We start from the raw sequence: 15,360 nt of genomic DNA, 5'->3' as shown, positions 1-15,360 counted from the left end.
TTATGGTTATATTGTACCTACCTAAAATAAATCCGGCAAAGAAAAAGCAATTTTGATAAAATGCGAACAATGACGTAAAAATAAAGAAAAAAAATTAACCCAGCTTAAGGACTTCACAAGTTTGTTTCAGGAATAAACAATGAAATTGGCAAGAATACCTTTAATCGCACCTCCAATTTTGAAAAAGGAAAATTGTAATTCATTGAGTTACTATATAAACTACGTACTAGAGAGGACATCGCTACTACACTATTTGTAACACGAGTTAAGAGTCAATCGTGTCAAACCAATTTTTTTTGTTACATTGATTGGTTTTCATTTATAAGTAACTAGGTTTCCGCCCGCGGCTTCGCCCGCGCAGTCAAAGAAAACCCCGCATAGTTCCCGTTCCCGTGGGATTTCCGGAATTGCGTCATTTTCCCAGGATAAAAAGTAGCCTATGTCCTTTCTCGGGTATCAAAATATCTCCATACCAAATTTCATGAAAATTGGTTCAGTAGTTTAGGCGTGATTGAGTAACAGACAGACAGACAGAGTTACTTTCGCATTTATAATATTAGTATGGATAAGAGGCAGAATATCTACAAAGTGTATGATTCACGAGCCGCCCCGCGCCGCCACACTTGTCGCACAGATTTTGTTCGTGGTGTCCTCTCTATACGTAGTAATAATACCTTAATGTTGTAATTTTCTTTCAGCGCCATCTATCGACAATTCACCTAAGCACAATAAACTATCCAGTCCAAAATTGGTCCAAAAGCTACCAAAAAAGGACACTGTATTCTGTGTCGGTGTTCAAAGATTAATAAATGAATGTATTATTTCATTAGAACCAGCAAATATAATTAATAAAAAGTTTTATCACCTCGTAAGTATTTCTCTATTTGATATTTTAGTTTTATAGCATTCAAATGCTTAGTATATATATAAAAATTGTGGAAATTTAGTTAAAAATAAAATGTGTGTAACAATCAGGAAAATAATAAAGGCCTCATAGATTTTGGTTGTTTATTTTTCAGGAAGCAAACGATTCACAGCATTGGTGGGATACAGAGGTCTTAAAATACTGGGCCGAAACACTCATATTCTCCTGAAATGCTGATTTTTTTTTTATTAGTAGAAAGTACAACAGCATATAAGTAAGTACCCAAATATAAAAATGGGAAAACAACGATATAAATACATCGCTTCAGGGCAGTAGTATAATTTATTTAGTCAAGCGAGTTCTTTTTGTATTTATTATAAACTATTAACTAGTTACACACCTTACTAAATCACAATTTCTAATTATGTCAAAAATTAATTATCACATTATTTTATAACATCATGTACAGAGTAAAAAAATATTCTCATACTTCTACTAGTACAAAATAAAGCTGCATATCATCGCAACTGTTGCTTTCAATTGTCCTCGTTTATATGTACAATGTGAAATATGGATTCGCTATTTTACCACTATATATGTACTTATGTTCTTACGAAAAACTGGACAAAGTAATAGAATTCAAAATGCCTACAGCTAACATACCACACCTTATTAAAATAAATATTCTATTAAGCCTTCCCAGACCGCCCGATTTTTGCTTAATTCAGAGGCTGATTTAGGTCACACTACGCCCTAGATTCATAGATTTTATTGACTATAGAACAATACCATTGAATTTATCATTAGCGCTCGAAATAAAAAAAAAGTAACTGAAATGTGAATAATAAAAATATTCAATTAGGAATCAGTGTGCGATTAACTAAACAACAAACACATTTTACGCGTACATCAAACCAAAATTACTCTTATTTTGTCGTGACAATACTAATTCAGCGCTGGCCATTAATTTAATTAAAATAAAAAGTAAGTTAGTTAACTACGCTAATATTTAATTCAAGATAACAAACAAGAAGGAGCCCAAACACATTATTAACATAAGATAATTACTAATTCCCCATAAATTTTGACACTCTTATTAAGCAATATTTTAAGTAGAAAACACAAGCTGACTATTATAGTTATTAAGTAGACTATATCTGGACATCCATAATATATCCTTTAGCTTTAACTCACTTTTGGTTCTACGGGTAGCCTGAACTATAAAAACTGAGTTTGAGACTAAAATGAGAATATACTTTACAGCTAAAAAAGTACCGTAGCGTCCTATAGGATGTTGAGGTAGACCTAATTCTGCCTCTGTTGCATTAATTTTTCCACACTATGTTTTTCTGAAGAACAATCAATTTTGAGTGAATTGCTCTTTCGTCATAAAAATACAAAAAATCAACCGTCCGAAAGAAATCTTCAATTTCTTCCGAAAGATTCCCTACGCATTAGTTATTCGAGCCATAAAGGTGAACACGATCTACATATTTTACGCCGAATTATATTAGCCACTTGACCCGAAAGACGGTGGGAGAGGACTAAACTGTGCTAACATTGAAACCGAAGCAAAGAAACATAATACGTGGTATGTTCGAAACAAGCACTAGAAGATGCGAGATCCGAATGATATGCAGTTTCCAAAAGCTATTCAACTTGGCGAGTGTGAATCCACTGCACGACTACAGAAGTACTTATGATAAAAATATTAAGTTAACCTTGCTATTTCTATCTAACCTTTAAACGGTTTTAAATATTACAATAGAATTGTTAAGATATAAATAACACAATAGTTATCTGGACATACAACCTTCATAAGGAGTGATAATTTTTTTTATACAATAACAGTCCTCGCGGTTTAGCTTAAAACGTTAAAATTGCAAAATCATTTTTCCAAGTTCCGAACACTTAATCATTACTTTTTTTTTGATTTACAAAATTATTTTATGTACAGTATTTTAAATCATTGTGCACGCAATATACATTGGGATGCTTTTGCAATATCTATATAACTATACGTAGGTCCGAAAAAAACTCTTAATAAAACGCCAGGCGATTACTTTGTAATAAATATAAACCATTTGGATCGAATCGGCCACAACCACCCGCACCCACCTATGCGTGTGACTCGTTTGACTCGATTAAAAAAATATCATTATGCGAAAACAATTACAACCCTTACAATTTGAACTGTTCTCAACAACGGGGAGATTTGAAATGCAGAATTGTGATTTGTGACAGTGATCATAGATAAACAATCGATAACACTATATGGGGCACTCTATTACAAAGTAATTTACAAATATCGAATCTCTAAACAATAATATCTAATTATATAAACTGAACTATTTACAGCGTACGATCGCGCCGTACGACGTTTCATCCCTCTTAAATATTTATAATTATTTACAATGACTATTTATAAACACTAATTAAATTAATTTTATAAGAGCATTGCATTTCCATGAGCTTGATCAAAGTATTCTATTGTTCAATACACAAACGGATCCAAATACGCACATACTCACATGTATGCTCAGTCATAAAAGACATAAGTATTTCACTTTGCACAAGTTATTCCTCCAAACCTATTGAACAAACAGTCCTTTGTATTTGATTGCTGATTCTGTAGATCCAATTTCTTAAATCCGTATCTAATATAAGTCAGTCTTGGGTCAAAGGAAACAAATTCGCTATTATAACAATGTAATCACAATTATTGCATTTTGAACTGTATATTAAATAGTTGAGAAGGCTGTCAAGCTAAAGATTTGAACTTATGTGCTCATACTTATCACTTATTACGTACGTTGATATGAGTTGACGAGCAGATATACTTCGGGAATTCCATTTATTGCTAGTTAAAAAAAATTGTGCACAATTTTGGATACTATATTTTTCAACATAATTAACAAAATTTATAAATATTCAAATAATTATGAGCTAATTTAAAAATCAATATAAAATACACTTAAAAAAACTAGATTTAGTTAAAAGAACTATGTGTGCGTAAAACGTTATAAATATAAAACGACGTGAGTTTATGTTTCTATTATATTTTTCTTAATAATTTTGTTATGAAATATGTTATGGCACTTCATTAATATAATAAAAAAATGTCACTTCAAAAATTTTAAATATTTTCAAAAAATTTCAATTTCCCAATAATAATTATAAAATTCGTAACACAACTGTATTTCACCGGTTCAGTCGCTACTAATACCCGATTTGACATGGAATTCCCAAACGATTCTGAGGTTGGTCATAATCACTCTGTAACTGCACTTTTAATTCTACGGACTGATCGTTCATTAACAGACTATAATTATTAGGTATATATGTTTAAACTTTGTACTTTTTCGAAAGTATTCTTATTTACTCTAATACCGATTTACTGGGCCTAAAAACAATCAAAAGTGCAATCACTTATAAATATAAATGAAACGATTCATCGTCCGAGCGCGTCCGTCTCGAAGCGCGTCGAGTGACGTCACCGGGGAACATTCGATCCGGGATCGAAACCGTCCGTCTTATATTACAGGGGAGAGCGGCGCCGGTGCGGGCCCGGGCCGGCGCCTACTTGTCGGCGGCCTCGGGCGGGGGCGCGCCGCCGAAGTCGAGCTGGTAGCCGCCCGCGCGCGTCATCTCCTCCATGCTCGGCTCCTTGCACTCGTGGCCCGCGTGGCCGGCGGCGCCGCAGTTCCAGCACGAGAGCTTCGGCGGTGCGTACAGCACGGGCACGAAGCCGGCGTACGGCGCCGGCGCGGGGTACGGCGGCGGCTCGCCGTTGGCGAAGGGCGGCGGCGGCGGGCGGTAGGCGGGCGGCGGCGTCGGGTACGGGTAGGGGCGCGGGTAGGGGACGAAGGGCACGGGCGGGCCGGGCGCGGGGGCGGGGGGCGCGGGGCGGCGCGGCGCGGGCGTGCCCGGCGGGGACGACGCGGCGCTCGACCCGCTGTCGGACGACGAGCGCGCGGGCGGGCAGTACGCGCCGGCGCGCCGCCGCACCCCGTTCAGCTTCTCCAGCGACCGGTACTGGTGGTGCACCGCGCTGATCTCGCGCAGCCGCTCCTCGCCGATCGTATGTCTTAACTGTAAAATAATAGTCATGTTTCAAGAAGTACGTACAAAATTTACACAAAGTAATTTAACACATTTGGCAAATAGCAACATAGTTATGTTCATAACTAAATGTGAGCTAAATTTAATTATAATCAGTTCAGTAGTATTAGCGTGAAAGAGTGACGAAACATACAAACCTACACATACACATATATCCATCCTCACAAGCTTTCGTATTTAGAATATTAGTAGAAAGATTAAGCACACCCCGGACACTCCATAAAAAATTATCGTTTTGACAGTCACACTGTAGAGACTGCAAATGTGTGTTAACGCTTTAGCACATTTGTGACTAGCGTAAAAAAAATACGCGTTTTTCTGATGAAATACATCCGTAAACAGCACAATATCTAACCATTTCTACGAAAAATAGCACAGGTGATTATGATCCTGAAGCCAGGTAAACCAGCTCATGAAGTGTTTTCATATAGACCTATAAGTCTGCTTCCTGTTATTGGAAAATTAATGGAAAAGATTATCCTAAACAGAATACAAGAACATTTAGCAAAGATAATACCAACTCATCAGTTCGGTTTTAGAGAAGGGCACGGCACCGTAGAGCAAGTACATCGGCTGGTGGATGTTATAGGTAGAGCGATGGAAAGTAAAAAATATTGCTGCGCAGTTTTTCTAGATATAAGCCAAGCGTTCGACAAAGTGTGGCATGACGGGCTTCTTTTCAAAATTAAAAAAATGCTCCCACATTCGTTCTTCCCACTACTAAATTCTTACCTGGCTAATAGATGCTACGAAGTTAAATATAATTCTGATATATCAGACATGCATGAAATTAAGTCAGGAGTACCTCAAGGTAGCATACATGGTCCCGTACTTTATCTTTTGTACACATCAGATATACCAACTGATCCAAACACCATTACTGCTACTTACGCAGATGATACGGCTATTCTCACTACAAATGAAAACCCTGATACCTCTTCAGTTAAACTACAATATCACCTTACCCGCATCGAAGAGTGGCTTGATAGATGGCGCATGAAGGCTAATACAGATAAATCAGTACAAGTAACTTTCACACTTAGAACGAAAACCTGTCCACCTGTCAAACTTATGAACAAAGAGATCCCACAATCAGATGACGCAAAATATCTGGGAATGCATCTTGACCGTCGTCTTACTTGGCGTAAACATATATGGACCAAACGCAAACAACTAGACTGTAAAGTACGTAGTATGTACTGGCTAATCGGACGTAAGTCAAAGTTGAATGATGCCAGTAAAATGGCTATCTATAAAACTATTCTGAAACCAATCTGGACTTATGGCATTCAGCTCTGGGGAACAGCCAGCCATAGCAATATCGAAATTCTCGAAAGGTTCCAGAATAAAACTATGAGAGCTATGTTCAACATTCCACCATACATCACTACATAGTATAAAACAAAGTCGCTTTCCCTGTCCCTATGTCCCTTTGTACGCTTAAATCTTTGAAACTACGCAACGGATTTTGATGCGGTTTTTTTTAATAGATAGAGTGATTCAAGAGGGAGGTTTATATGTATAATAACATCCATTAAATAGTGGAGAAGTACTGTTATTTTTGAGGTTTCTAATGTTCTGTTATTTCTAAATTTCATTTTTTCCGCTTATATTGCAAACGCAGGCTGAACCCTACGAGTTTTATCAAAATAATGTACTAAGTATTATACACATTGAAAAGGTCTACAGAAAAGTCCGCGATGGTATATGTCTATCTCTTATGGATAACCCACAATAACATTTTTTTGTCATTTACTTTTTACGACAAATAATAGCTAATTTTCGAAGCGATTTTCACCAATACAGCATTAATCCGTAACCAATTAAATACCTTGAATACATTGTTCATTTAATATAGATCTATATGGCCCTTTACACCGTATGATTTAAGTGAATATTTTCGAAGATATTACAGATTTAAAAATTGCGGGACGTGGCGTTTGCGGCGGTACCGGCCGGCCGGGCCGCTATGTTTTTATATGTATATGTTATAGGCAAACTCCGAAGCTCCGGCGCTCCTAGGTTGGACTGGTCAATCCTCAGGTCAGACTGAATGACTTAGTCAAAGCCCAAACAAATGTAAATTTTCGGCCTTTGACTAAACAATTTTCGTCAAACCTGGGAGAGACTAATTTGGTCAGGCAAACGTCAAAACACAATTTTATTAAATCGGGGTTTGACGAGTCATACTCCGATATAGGTATGAAGTGTCTTATCTTCGTATATTTGGAAGCATTTTATCATTTAAGCAGCTTTCAAGTCTTAAGAACCGCTTAACTCTGCCAGTTCTGACACCTGATTGGTCAGCTTACGTGATTTTCACTTTTATATTTGAGATGCTTTGAGAGAATGCCGTGTGGCATTAGGCCCGCCTTTTGTACGATGTGCATTAAAGTATAAAATAAATAAATAAATGCACGGCAAAAATAAATAAATACCTATACGGTTGAGTTGATAGTTCAATATTTTTACCGTTAATTCCGTTTGACTTTTAATGAGATTTCTATGATCAATGCTCGAAATATTGAAAAAAAAGGAGATTAATTTGTATTAATTTGATATTATATACTGTGTATCGGACTTTGACTATAACATATACAACGATCACAGTTTTTCTGTATTGTATTTAGTATCAGCATTGCACCCGTGCGAAGCCGGGGCGGGTCGCTAGTTAGCAATAAATGTATGAACTTAGATCTCAACCTGCACACAGTGAAGCAAGAAATAGAACTAAACAGCAAGAAATATCAAGGCAGATTGGGACACCATATAAATAAATTAGCTGCTGAACTGAAGGGAGGGGGCACTGTGAGATTTTCTCGCCTGAAGAGAAACAGCATACCCGATCTTGCGATAAGATTCGCAGACAAATGATGAGCTTTGCGTCACTGGATGCAAATCTCTGTGTATAAACATATTTACAGATGAAAATCAGAGACCATATTAGATTATTGTTTTACATAAACAGATGGCTAAGTTGCAGTACTTATAGGAAAAAAAAAAAAATTCTACGAAAAACGATAATCACAAATCCAAAATAATAAATTACTTTAAGTCAATTTGATTAATGTTGTCAATCTTCGTTGCGTATTGTCCTTGCAGAAAAATGCGGACCATTTTTAGCCTGATCTTGCGGGGTGAGGTAAGTGTTTAATTTTGGCGGGAGGCGGAGAGTGTCCGTTCTGTAGCATTTAGCTACTATTTTGTATTCTGTGGATTAAGTAAAAGCAATCTCACCTCGCCAACAGCCAAAGTGTCGAAGTTAGCGGCCAGATGCGCTATAGGCGGGTCAGTGGGCAGCGGCGGCGAGCGGTCGCGCGACAGGCGGCGCCGCGAGCGGGGAGACGCCGCGCGGCTGTCGCCCGGCGACGACACCAGCGGGGACGGCGGCGCACCCGGCGCACCGAAATTTAACACCTGGAACCATAGTTTATGTTAGAATTTATTTTACATGATTAAAGCGTTTTATTTTTGCATTGCATTTATTATTTCAAACATATATCATATTACGTGGTACGGGAGGTATTAACGTTCTAAAAAAAGTCATTTTAGAATAGTTGGTTCTTTGATATACTGTTTCTCTTCCTATTTCGGTTAGAGTCCGGGCTGTCTGGCTGGCCGCAGTGGTTGCGTTTATTAGTGCGCATCTTATCTGCACAGGAAAATATCCGTAATTTAAAGTCATTTATTAACGCGTAATTTTTAATCTTTTGCCTTTAGATACATCCATCAGATATAATTTTTTTATTGCAAGACGTCCTATACGAATGTGTCTTACTAAGTGTTTTGTTTTTAAATTGCATGTATCCTTCTAGAATATTAAGACCCATATCTTTATTGTGTTTGTAAAGTTCAGATTTTATTTAATCAACAATAAACACTAATATAGACATGGCAACATACTGAGGTCTGAGATGTTACACGCGATATTTTGATGGGGATACAATTTTTAAGTAAAAGTTAGATAGATAGATAGATAGATAGATAGAAAACACTTTATTGTACAATGCACACAAAAACAAAATTTACAAAAACGATATTTAACTTAAAATAAAAGTCTTTTATTTCTTACAAAAATAACCATTCAAAATGCTATTTTAGAGGAAATATTTTTTGAATGCATTACATACTTAGTCCATTGAATAAAAAGTTCTAGAGTGCGTGAGTTAGTAACGTAAGATGTTTCTTCGGAAACATGTCAAGAGTCCCTACTCCCTAGGTTATAAACATACTAAAACCCCGGTACACTAGGAGGAGCCCCGGAGTGGGGGGAGGGGGAAAATAGGTCCATTTTTTCATTTTTCGCTTAAATCTCAAAAACGGTACATGTTAGAGAAAAACTTTCAAGGAAAAGTTGAAAGGCCATAAAATTATCTACAAGTTGTACCTAAATCATTTTTTCCTATATCCTATCGTTTCTGAGTTATACGCAGTAAAAAATGAATTTGGCTCAAACAATTTCCCCATACTACACATCAATCGATCAAAAAATATTTCTTTCTTCCAAAAAACTCAAATGTGCAACTTGTGACCGGTACTGATAGATTGCTCTTAATTAGGTCTATAATTGGTTAAATAAACACATTCCTCCATGGAAGCCTTTAGGAGGAATCGATTGTCAAAATATTATACATATTAGGGCAGTTTGAGTTACTGAACTTGATCTTTTTATTTTTTTCTTCCAAAAAACTCAAAAGTGCAACTTGTGACCGGTACATATAGATTGCTCATAATTAGATCTATCATTGATAAAAATACCAGATTCCACCACGGAGGCGTTTACGGGGAATTGAATTTTATCAGGGTAGTTACGATACTTGAACTTTTTATTTTTTTTCTTCCAAAAAACTCAAAAGTGCAACTTGTGACAGGTACAGATATATTGCTCTTAATTAGGTCTATAATTGGTATAATAAACACATCCCTCCATGGAAGCCTTTAGGAGGAATCGATTGTCAAAATATTATATTAGGGTAGTTTGAGTTACTGAACTTGATCTTTTTATTTTTTTCTTCCAAAAAACTCAAAAGTGCAACTTGTGACCGGTACTGATAGATTGCTCTTAACTAGGTCTATAATTGGTAAAATAAACACATTCCTCCATGGAAGCCTTTAGGAGGAATTGATTGTCAAAATATTATATTAGGGTAGTTTGAGTTACTGAACTTGATCTTTTTATTTTTTTCTTCCAAAAAACTCAAAAGTGCAACTTGTGACCGGTACAGATACCTAGATTGCTCATAATTAGGTCTATCATTGATAAAAATACTAGATTCCACCACGGAGGCGTTTACGGGGAATTGAATTTTATTAGGGTAGTTACGATACTTGAACTTTTTATTTTTTTTCTTCCAAAAAACTCAAAAGTGCAACTTGTGACCGGTACCGATAGATTGCTCATAATTAGGTCTATCATTGATAAAAAAACCAAATTCCGCCATGGAGGCGTTTAGGAGGTATTGAATTTTATTAGGGTAGGTACGATACTTGAACTTTTTAACTAGCTAACCTAATAAAATTCAATTCCCCGTAAACGCCTCCATGATGGAATCTGGTAATTTTATCAATGATAGACCTAATTATGAACAATCTATCTGTACCGGTCACAAGTTGCACTTTTGAGTTTTTTGGAAGAAAAAAAATAAAAAGTTCAAGTATCGTAACTACCCTGATAAAATTCAATTCCCCGTAAACGCCTCCGTAGTCGAATCTGGTATTTTTATCAATGATAGACCTAATTATGAGCAATCTATCTGTACCGGTCATAAGTTGCACTTTTGAGTTTTTTGGAAGAAAAAAATAAAAAGATCAAGTTCAGTAACTCAAACTGCCCTAATATAATATTTTGACAATCGATTCCTCCTAAAGGCTTCCATGGAGGAATGTGTTTATTTAACCAATTATAAACCTAATTAAGAGCAATCTATCAGTACCGGTCACAAGTTGCAGATTTGAGTTTTTTGGAAGAAAGAAATATTTTTTGATCGATTGATGTGTAGTATGGGGAAATTGTTTGAGCCAAATTCATTTTTTACTGCGTATAACTCAGAAACGGTAGGATATAGGAAAAAATGATTTAGGTACAACTTGTAGATAATTTTATGGCCTTTCAACTTTTCCTTGAAAGTTTTGCTCTAACATGTACCGTTTTTGAGATTTAAGCGAAAAATGAAAAAATGGACCCATTTTCCCCCTCCCCCCACTCCGGGGCTCCTCCTAGTGTCCCGGGGTTTTAGTATGTTTATTACCTAGGGACTCTTGACATGTTTCCGAAGAAACACCTTACGTTACTAACTCACGCACTCTAGACCTCCCTTGGAGGGACTCATTCGATGGACTAACTAGTTCTAATACAAAATGGAAAGATTTGAATTGTTTGGAGAAATATTACATTTTTTCTTTGAATTCAATTCTTTGAATTGAAAAATGCAAAAACTGCACATTTATCAATATATTATGTAGTTATTGACTTTAAAATTTCTCTCTATTGAACAAAACTACACAAGTGACTCAGGCTACTTTTTGTTCATTGCAGTAAAATCAAACTTATGTTTTTGCGTTACATTTACAATATCAAACTTAGTATGTGTCTCTCTAGAGATACACACAAACATAAATAAAAGTAAAATTTTCTTTATATTTATGAAATAAAAATATTAAAAAAAATGTATCAATTTGAATTGAACATTTAAACATACCTATCTAAAATAAAAATTTAAAAGCTATATTTTGTTACTAGTTTGGCTATAAATAAATTATGTTAAGTTATGAGAAACTTAAATCTGTTTTCATACACATAAAAACTTTCACTTTCTCTTTTACAATATTTGGTATAAAATGTGTACAAGTTACTCAAACTCAAACTCAAACATTCATTTATTCAATTAGACTACTATTTAGTAGCACTTTCGAATCGTCATTACATAGTATTTTTAACATTTACCACCGATTCGGAAAGCAGTATCTATGGAGAAGAATCGGCAAGAAACTCCATAGTTGCTCTTTTAAAATAATGTCAATAAATTTACATAATATGTAACTTATATCTAACTACATAATATGCCAAAGAACTGTCCTGTGGTTTTTACGCGACAACCCTCCATGGGTCTTTATCGTCCATATATTCCTGAATACTGTAGTACGCTCTCTGAACTAGTACATTTTTTATGTAAGTTTTAAATTTAGAACTACTAAACTCTTTAATATTGTGAGGAATTCTATTGTATAAGCGTATACCTTGACCCATAAATGAATTTTTAACTTTAGCTAGTTAATCGGAAAAATGGCATTTCAATTCTATTCCTGTTCCTTGTGCCATAATCGTGTCTATCTCCTACTCTTGGGTGTAAGTCAGAGCTTTTGTGTACATGCAAAATATTATTAAATATATACTGTGATGGTACAGTAAGGATACCAGTATTCTTAAAATGATCTCTTAGTGAGTCCCGAGCACGTAAATTATATATAGAGCGAATGGCTCTTTTCTGTAAGATAAATATAGTTTCTATATCTGCAGCCCTGCCCCACAGTATACACTAAAGCCATACTGAACTGCTTTTATTTGTAATCAAACGGATTTTTTTTAGATCCTATTAAATAAGGTTTCAGTCATATTATGTTAAGACAGCTAATCTTGGGAAAATTTTAAAATACAAATTTAGTGAGGCCTATGTTATATTATGAGGAACTACTGAACCTATTTCAAACATTCCTTCACCATTGTACATGTTTTTGATTTTTGAGTGCTATAGGCTATATAGGTACCGTGGGTGAAGACGAGGCAGTCAGCTAGTGTTAAATATTTAAATTGAATTTTTTTTGGCATTAAAAAAAATATCTTTATTCTTTATATACTAAATATTTTCAAAAACACGTTAAGTAATGTTGTTTACATATCAAACCTATGCAACACTATAAGACAATAATATCACTTATTTTATTGGCTTCATAATTACCTCTATAGGTTGATTCAGTGGTGATACAATAATATTTGCTGGCCAAGTATGCTGTCCCATATATTCTCCTATATTATACTGTGGTATAGGTAACCCTGGGGGTGGGTGAGGCACATCAGACAGCATGGGCAGACCTCCGCCACTAGTTATCACTGTCGGAGAGTTGATTTCTTGCACTGCATCTGTACTGGGAGCCTGAAATGTGCATAATGGTTATTAGATATATGTTATCTGTAATTGTGTGTTGTCTGTAGTTTTGTTTCTATATCTGTCTAAAGTTATAAGCTGATACTGACTTACGAACTTATAAAGTGACATTGTTATTAGAGATTGAGTAGTGTTTCAATACTATTATTAACAACTAGCTGTTTCCTGCAACCTCGTATCCTGGTCAAAATCATAAGTACAATTTATCATACAACGACGCGGTTGGCGCAGTGTTAAATTAACTGCCTACTGAGCCGACGGTCCCGGGTTCGATCCCCGGTCAGGGCAAATATTTGTGTGATGAACGCAATTATTTGTTCTTGGGTCTGGGTGTTATTATCTATATATATATGTATTTATTAAATATTATATTTATCGTCGCCTAGTACCCACAACACAAGCCTTAATTGAGCTTACCGAGGGACTAGGTCGATTTGTGTAATAATGTCCTATAATATTTATTTATTATTTATTTATTTATAAAAATCATGTCATAGCAGATGTCTACATCATTGTGGCCATCTACATCCTAAATTTAAACCTAATGGACCATTCGTCCAGTAGTTTAGGCTGTGTGCTGATCGATTTATAATAAATTGCTTCTTTTATAATCAATTTGTTTACCTTTGCATTTAAAATATTATTTGAAAAATTACATAATTTTATTTTAGTTTAGAACTTGACAACTATTTGTTTGTTTACATACAAACAAATTTTCAATAAATATTATTTTCTATTGGATTCTTATATGAATTGTCCTAAAACAATTTTTAATTTTCATAAATATGAAATATCACAATATATTTTTTGACAATTATTTAAAAACAATGATCCCATACCATACAAAATATTGAAAACCATAAGATTTTAGAATATTTAGTTCGGCAATATCACTTTTTTATCAATGAAAGGTTATCAAACATGAGATAGTTAGCTTGATTTTACAAGATTTTAACTGACATTAATAACTTCAGTAAAATAATAAACAGTATATGTACTTGTAAATAGCCAGCTCTCTCTGTGTTATTTCCTATTGAATGATAATTTTAATAACATGATATTATCAAATAAATAAAGAAATCCTTATAAGAAAACTAAACAGAAGCCAATTGCAAAAATTAAGTAATAACTGAAACTTGAGGGTTCATATACACTGCTCGATCAATTGTGGCTTTTATGAAACGAAATCGTCCATAATATGAATACTAAACTGAATTTAACTCATTCATGAACACACAATATGTGTCCCGTTGACATTGCAACAATAACAAAACCAATATCAGTGAGAATTACAATAGAGTTTGAGATGAATACACATGCACTTAAATCAAATAGACCTTAACAGGACACAAACAACAATACTGACCTGAACCCCTGAAGTCTTTACAAACATGATCCCAGGCGGTGGCCCCATATTTGTCATATTAGGTGGTGGAACAGACATGTTAGGTGTGATACTAGGCTGAGTATGGCAACTGCTCACTGGTGCAACATTTATATGTTCTTGTTGCTCTTGATACTGTATCCGCTGATCTTCCAGTTTTAATTTTTCTAATATGTCACCAAAATGTGACTTTTGGTCAAATGTAAAGGCTGGATGATGAAGTGCCATTGTATATAGAAGCAAAATTTCTTCGAGTAGATCACCATATAAACCTTTCAGAAGGCCACTTTGCTCTAAATTTACCATAGCATTATACAATGTGGTAGCACAAGCGAAGTTACAAGATCTCAGTAAAGAGACATATAAAGCCATTTTTCGCCGCGTCCTAGAGTCTGTGTCTGCTCCCCCAATATCTGCGGCAAGATCTGTCGGATTATTGGCTCTGAGTTCTGCACCACGCAACTCCTGAAAGTCTCGTTTTCCGAGTTCTTCCAAGTATGTCCCAATGAAACGTAGTTCGAATGGCAAGCACATATTTAGTAATGTACACATTGCATCTATACGTTTATAGCTTTCCAATTCTTTAAACCATGATACCACGTCCTCTTTGCAAACCATTTCCAGAACACATTGAAATTTTATGAGAAGAATCAACCGGTCCCTTGTGGCCGTGGCGCCTCCGTTTTTTATAATTTTTGGCACACAATCTTTTTGTGGTGAGATGGTATAAATCGAAATTTTTTCGATTGTAACATTAGTAATTAAAATCTTTAAACCTTTTATCACTATTTCCTCAGTACAGTATATTGGTTAAGCAACTACGAGCA

General features: G+C 35.3%; 1 protein-coding gene across 1 annotated transcript; it reads right to left on the bottom strand.

The window, feature by feature from the left end:
• Positions 1 to 994: 994 nt before the first annotated feature.
• LOC149490459 (uncharacterized) lies at positions 995 to 15,360 on the bottom strand. The gene is made up of 4 exons (XM_089704683.1): positions 14,516 to 15,360; positions 12,943 to 13,137; positions 8,225 to 8,404; positions 995 to 4,957 (listed from the first exon to the last, which is right to left on the bottom strand). Exons 1-4 carry the CDS (start codon positions 15,149 to 15,151, stop codon positions 4,445 to 4,447), a joined length of 1,524 nt encoding a protein of 507 aa, XP_089560809.1. The 5' UTR covers positions 15,152 to 15,360; the 3' UTR covers positions 995 to 4,444.

The sequence above is a fragment of the Colias philodice genome, chromosome 2, assembly GCF_061535455.1.
Source record: "Colias philodice isolate Cphi_HAF_F1 chromosome 2, ilColPhil1 Martin Lab GWU primary, whole genome shotgun sequence".
NCBI classification, from domain to species: Eukaryota; Metazoa; Arthropoda; class Insecta; order Lepidoptera; family Pieridae; genus Colias; species Colias philodice.
The sequence above is the reverse complement of the archived record's forward strand: the minus strand, read 5'-3'. Positions and strand labels throughout refer to the sequence as shown.